The 6,624-nt window shown below is 31.7% G+C and overlaps 1 protein-coding gene across 1 annotated transcript; it reads left to right on the plus strand.

Annotated features, from left to right (window-relative positions):
* The first annotated feature begins 2,259 nt into the window (after positions 1 to 2,259).
* LOC110655222 (uncharacterized) lies at positions 2,260 to 3,418 on the plus strand. The gene is made up of 2 exons (XM_021811439.2): positions 2,260 to 2,824; positions 2,923 to 3,418. Exons 1-2 carry the CDS (start codon positions 2,702 to 2,704, stop codon positions 3,151 to 3,153), a joined length of 354 nt encoding a protein of 117 aa, XP_021667131.2. The 5' UTR covers positions 2,260 to 2,701; the 3' UTR covers positions 3,154 to 3,418.
* Positions 3,419 to 6,624: the final 3,206 nt, after the last annotated feature.

The raw sequence follows: 6,624 nt of genomic DNA on the forward strand, positions 1-6,624 counted from the left end.
TTGTATATATGTTTGTCTTTCTGTATAAGTTATTTTACAAATAACTTATAGTAGAATATAATTTCTATAACCATGTGAAAATTTCAATGTAAGAACTTCTAATTGAGGTTTCACACGTTGACAATCGGACAACCCGAGACAATGGCCTTGTAATAAAAACATGTCTCGCTGACAGTTGTGACATCTAAATAGAAGTTATGTCAAAAGTTTACCGCCTGCAAGGGTGGATGCATCGTCGGTGAAGACAAGCTTTCGTCTAGCTCTGGTCTGGAGTCTGACCTGTGGGAAAATTCCTTGCTTCGAGCTAGCTTCCTAGTCACTAATATGTAAATGTCGGTTCAATATTTTATAGCTTTCTTCAAAAAGAGGTGGTGGCATACAAGATGACGACAATGGGACGATAGGCAGTACCATTGACGTCACTAAACTTGTAGCTTAGTGAACTAAATGTTCGTGTTTGCACCAAAAACAGCAGTCCACTCCAAGAGATTTAATTAAGATAATTAATTAACTTAGAAATTAATTAATGTTCATGTTGCACTTGCCACATGGACACTAATATCCGCTCCAAGATCAAAGGAAGCTATGTGGCGGCTGACGACAACGTTAGGGAGTCCGAAGATATCGGCGAGAGCTTCGGGAAGAGTTATCTTTTCTGTTTAGCAGCCCGCTCACCCTAGAAACGACTCAGTCGGAGGTAGGGTCTAGCGGCTGGAAGAGCACCGCACGTCGCGCGGTGTTAGGTGCACCCTCGGGGGCCCATGAAAATCTGGAGGACCGAGTGCCTCCTACGCCTGGTCGTACTCATAACTACATCAGGTCTCCAAGGTGCACAACCCCTTGCCAATGGAACAATGTAGGCAAGGAAAGTAGACAAAATGGATACTAAAAATGCTGTGATGTATTCTATAATTTTATTAGAATATTGTTCAATTTTGCTCTTATACTTACTAAAAAAGTTTAATTTAACTTATTTTTAACTTTTGTGTCAAATTAGTCTTGAAATTTCCATTACAACTCAAATTGCCCCAAAATTGTTATGCATGAAATCTACAACCTTTTAGAGGCGCGTAAGAAGCTGTTTATTTTATTTTATTTTAATTTATATTTTTAATTTATAATGAATTTTAATTTTAAATAATTATATAAAAATATAAAATAGAGTTTTTTATATTTATAATTTTAATTAATTATAGTTACAATTGTTTTATTTTTATAATTTTAATTAATTATATGAAAATATAAAAATTATATTTTTATATTTTATTTTAGTTAATTATAATTAATTTAAAATTTTTTAATTTCATTTTAATTTTTATTTTGAATTAATTATATGAAAGTATGAAAATATTATTTATTATTTATTTTTAAGTAATTATATGAAAATAAGATTTTTAATTTTAGATAGTTAACACTTATTATAATTTTTTTGAATTTTAATTAGTTATATCAAAATATAAATATAATATTTTATGGTTTTTAATTTAATTATTTGTAAATATAACAAATTTGGATTTTAATTTTATAAATTTACTTAATTATATGAGAGTATAAAAATAGCATTTTTTATTTTTATTTTCAATTAATTAATTTAAAAATAATATTTTATTATTAAAAATAAAAAAATCATTAAATATTTATTTAATTTAGTGCATGTACCTCACTTTTATATGACTGAGCTATTTTAAGCTTTAATAGAAGTAAAAAATAAATTAAATTAAATTTTTTTTAATAAGCACATAGATAAATTGGACATTATTCTTAATTTTATTTGCAAGGGCGTCCAGCCCTACAAACCGTGTGGACCAAGACGCCGTCCATTATCGAGGCACTTCGTACTTGTTATCCAGCAAGGGTAAAATTATTGCTACATATAACATAGAATTCAAAAACCCAGTGTACTAGTGGGTGGTGAAATTTTCTTCAGGGAATCAATACAAGTAATTGACCAGCAGACCAATGCCCCTTTATGATCTATCCTACCCTTACCCCTAAGTTCCATAATTTTCCAAGTCTTTTCCATTGTGTTCTTTTAACCGCAGGCAATTACAGTTGTGGCTCCGTGGTTATTGGTGCATCGGAACTGGCCCAAAAGGTATCAGTTCTTTTTATGACTACTGGGCACTGGCCCCACTATAAATTCTGCAATAAATAATAAAGATGGAAAACTTGTTCGTCTGATGAGCATTCACCCGCATGTTTAATACACTTGTGGACTGACTCTGAATTTTTAGCCATACCTTTCACCTTTAAGAGAGGCATGTGTATGTGTGGGAGAGCGAGAGACAGCTCGCATCCATTTACAACCAACTATAATGTTAGAGATTGAGTCTATCTTGGATTAGATTTCTGTGTGTGGGCTGTTGCTTGTTGTTCCTCATCTCTTTCTCCAACTGGATAATATCATAACACACTTCATGATTCTTGTGGGGCTTTAGCCAGATTGGCCGACTGCCACTGAAGTCCCCACCACCCCACATGCACAGACGCACAACTCATTTTGCTTTTTCTCACCCTTCTCTTTTGCCTTTCCCTATTTATATAACCCATTCATCCCCACTTCACTTGACAATAGGGAAAAAAAAGGGTGAGACTCAGAGATTAGAACTGAGCATCACCTTGTTATTTTTGGTGCTTAATTAACACTTTCTAAGTAGCCTACCAAAAGAAACAGAGAGTGGTCTCTATACTTGGAGTTGCCATGGAAGTAGCTATGGAATTGGAAGATGATCTGTTCTTCGCAGACCTAAGCAAGCAAATTTCTCTTCTAGTCATGGATGATGATGAGGACCCAGTTGCAAATTATCCTTCAGTTTCTTTCCAGGTTTTTCTCCATCTCCATACTCTCATTTTTCATAAAATAACAGTATTATCTTACCTTTTCATGCACGATATCTATATCTCATCCTTCTACTCTCGCAGGATTTCTCAAGAGCGAATTATCCAATAGCACCATCACCATTTATGTATGAGCAAAGAAGAGAAAGCAAAGGAACAGGAGTTTTCATTCCAAGGTCATCACAGCCAAGAAGAAAACAGAGGCAAGGAAGACAATCTTCATTCAATTCCAAGTCTCATGGGCAGCAAGATAATACGAGAATGGTTTCTCGAGTTTCTTGCAACAATTCTTTATACTCAAGAAAGTCTAATTAAGTCCATACATATATATTAAGGTCTAGTAATTGCCAATAAGGGGTTGAGGGGAAGAGTTTATGAATGATCCATATATGATGAACATGTACAGGGAGAAAAACTGTTTACTCCTTTCCTAGCTACTTAGATAGTAGGTCTCAATGAGCTTCAGTCCCCAAGGATAGAACCTCTCCAATAATGAAATTGTGTGGTTGTTATTACGTATTGTATAGGGATAAGGTGGTTTTTCTATACTAATTAATGTGATTGATTATTTAATTTCATACTTTGCAAATGTTTAATTTTTATTCTTTATTTGGTTCATTCAAAATTGTCCATTCTAGCTTTGTGAACTTTTCATAATTCCAAGAAAACAATGGTTCTAATTTCCAATTTGGGCCAAGAATCAATTTCAAGATTTTATGCATTTTCAAGATTTAAAGGATCTTGATTCAGTCAGATATGCACATTTCTAAATTGTCTTTTACAACAAATTAATTTTTACGTTTAATATCCAGAAGTTAAAAAAAAAATGAAGAAGTCACTAATTCTGTTTAACTTCCTCGTACAATTAATTTGCTAATTGAAAGGAATAAACAGAAACAAAACTGAAGTGACAGATAGAAGCAATCCTGCTACTTGCAAGCCAACCTCAAAAGACACGAAATATATAAATATACATATATAAAACTCTTGTTTGTTAGTTGATTCCATTGAAGCCCATATTGGAAAGCTGTATAAAGGGTGGAATGATCTTTCAAATCATAAAATATTTAATCTGAGCATTTCTTCTCTTTAATCATTATGTTGTTGTGATGTTGTCTCTCAGTCCGCCAATCGATTAGGGCAGGTGTTAATCACAAATTCACAATACATTCACTTTCCCCAGTCACTTGTTTCAGTAGGAAGAGAATTCCAGGATTCAGTAGGACATGTTTATTGCAATATTAATTTCTTTCTTAGTTTAGCTTTAACATTCTGTTATCTTTCTACAGTCTCATGTTTTACAAATGAAATTGTAGGTGAACCCAAACACAATGCAGTTCAACAACAAAGAGTTGAACCCCAGGCGGTGAGACTCACAGCAGAATTCACCCCTTTGTGAGAATCCAGTAAAAATGCGTCTGTCATATGTATGAAATCTTCATTTTACAGTACTACAGGAATTAGCATATTTTCATTTTCCCAATCTGGCAATTCTTCAGTCTTCATCATGTCACAATGACCTCCTGCTTTCTTGATGAGCAGAACCCAAAAGAAAAGCTTGTTTGATTAGAAGGGCAGCTAACTGTAATGTCCACAAACAAGCAGTTATTCTACTGGACCCTGTTTAACCATTAAAACAGTTAAGTGGACCATAAATGTGACCTAAGAAGAAGAAAGTGAAGATTAAGATATGGTTATGAAATCTTAATAACAGTGGTTTAAAATCTAGTACTTGCCAACTTGCAAAGGAAACATTCGATGAATTATTAACTGAAAATAATGGATCTTGTGGGTTGCCACACAAATTTGTTCTCCATATCTTAAGCACCGCTTGGGAAAGATATTGCCTCAAAATGAGAAGACCAATGGGCACCATGTGCACCAGCTCAGATTGAAAATAAACCAAAGCTAGTGGCGCAAATATTGCAGCATTTGAAATTGAAAATGAAATCCTTCAAGAGATAAAAGCCATATGACATAGACAGCTAGGTGTGCCTTCATATCACCCTGTCAAATCACATTATGGAAGAGGAGTGAATAGCATTACCCACTATGACTTTTTCAAGAATTTATTGATTTTTCTTACGAACTTGCAGCATTTTGAGTAAAAAAAAAATGGAAAAAGAACATACTTGTGCTTCCACTAATAAATTGATTCAAAATCAAATTTAATTTTCTTAAATTAATCCATCTATTATATCATGTTTCCTTTTGGAATGAGGTTGAGAGATTAAAATAAAAAAAATTAGAGGTGTTATTTCAGCTGTTTTTCAAAAACAATTTAAGAAAGTTGGTTTTATTATTTTAAAATTTTGTATTTTTAAAATATATTAAATTTAATTTTAAAATATATTTTAATAACTTTTAGTTAATATATTTAAAGATATCAGTAATAATACTAAATATAACCTATGCATAAGAATATGAAGATTCATCATTCAATGTCTGGAGACAATATGTGTACGCATGACTCATAAGGGCCATTAACTTGAGGTGTGTTGAGAAATATGAAATCAAGAGTGTAAATATTAAATTGGTAGGCGACACATTAAATTGGGTTGTGATGCTACCAGAGTTCTATATGCCTCGTCCTAATGCCACGTAAAAATTGTAAGATAACGGAGAATGAGGTGGATGGCCTTTTGATAGATCATTTAAATATTTAAGTTAGAAAATTTGATATATGAATAATGAGCATATTTCGGAGAATAAGAATATGCTTACTTGTTTCTGATTATTTGGTTGGCATTTATAGATCTTTTATGAAAATAACCATTGTTTCGTTTTTTTATTAAATTTTTTAGATTGTTTCCATAAAATCTACTCTTTACTTAATTGTTTGTGTGATTATTGCTTGGTACTTGAGATTTGGACTTCCTTGATTATTGGCATAGTTATTGTTTGGTATATTTTTCGTTTGCCTTGTTGAGCGAACGGAGGTTTTGTTCGGCCTTATTTTTATTTGGTTCATTCAACTTCTTAACCACTAAAACAGTGTTTAATCTTTTTTTACCGTCACACTGAATATTCATATAGAATTTTAACTCGAATTTTAGACAAATAGTATGAGGTTGAAATTGAATTCTCCATCACTAAAATGACCTAATCCATTTTGATTTCGTCTAACGAAGTGGTTGTGATGTCTAAATCTTGCAAGAATGTTGCTGTCGTGGAAGTTAGGAGAGTGCTTTCTGAGACTGGAGACATCAAATTCAAAAACATAATGAATGGAACTCTGCTGGAAATTCTGAAATCATGTGTTCCAATTTCATGCTTATCTTTATAAAAATATCTCAGGTCTCATCCTGTCTTCAGATTCCATCTTTCTCTTTTTTCTCTACAATCACAACTTATTAATTGCATAAAAATTAAAAGGATAGATATTTCTAAGACCCCAACTTAATAATAAAAAAAAATATCATAATAATACAATAGTTTTAATAAATTATATTAAATTGTAATTAATTATTTATATAAATAAATTAAAATAATTTTTAATTATATTTATTTATAAATTAAAAAATTATGCTTAAATAAAAAAATTAAAAATAAAACTTTTTTATTGAAAAAAATTAATGGGAGCTATTGGGCTTGTGGCCATGGTCTCTACGGCCCCAATATAGCTCCATCCTGAGTACATGTTAGACTACATTGAATAAGAAAATTTTTAATTAATTTATTTTTATTGAGACTTGTTAAAAGATTTTATAATTTTTAAAAATGAATTTAATACTATTAAATTAAAATTTATTTATGAAAAAATCTCTTTAATTTTAGATGGGTAGT

This window comes from Hevea brasiliensis, chromosome 4, assembly GCF_030052815.1.
Source record: "Hevea brasiliensis isolate MT/VB/25A 57/8 chromosome 4, ASM3005281v1, whole genome shotgun sequence".
NCBI classification, from domain to species: domain Eukaryota; kingdom Viridiplantae; phylum Streptophyta; class Magnoliopsida; order Malpighiales; family Euphorbiaceae; genus Hevea; species Hevea brasiliensis.

What these genes read in the sequence shown, in the direction of transcription:
- LOC110655222 (XM_021811439.2), top strand. Translation starts at nt 2,702, where the DNA reads ATGGAAGTAGCTATGGAATTGGAAGATGATCTGTTCTTCGCAGACCTA. An exon ending in ATCCTTCAGTTTCTTTCCAG is followed by an intron (nt 2,825 to 2,922) that starts GTTTTTCTCCAT and finishes CTACTCTCGCAG; the next exon opens with GATTTCTCAAGAGCGAATTA.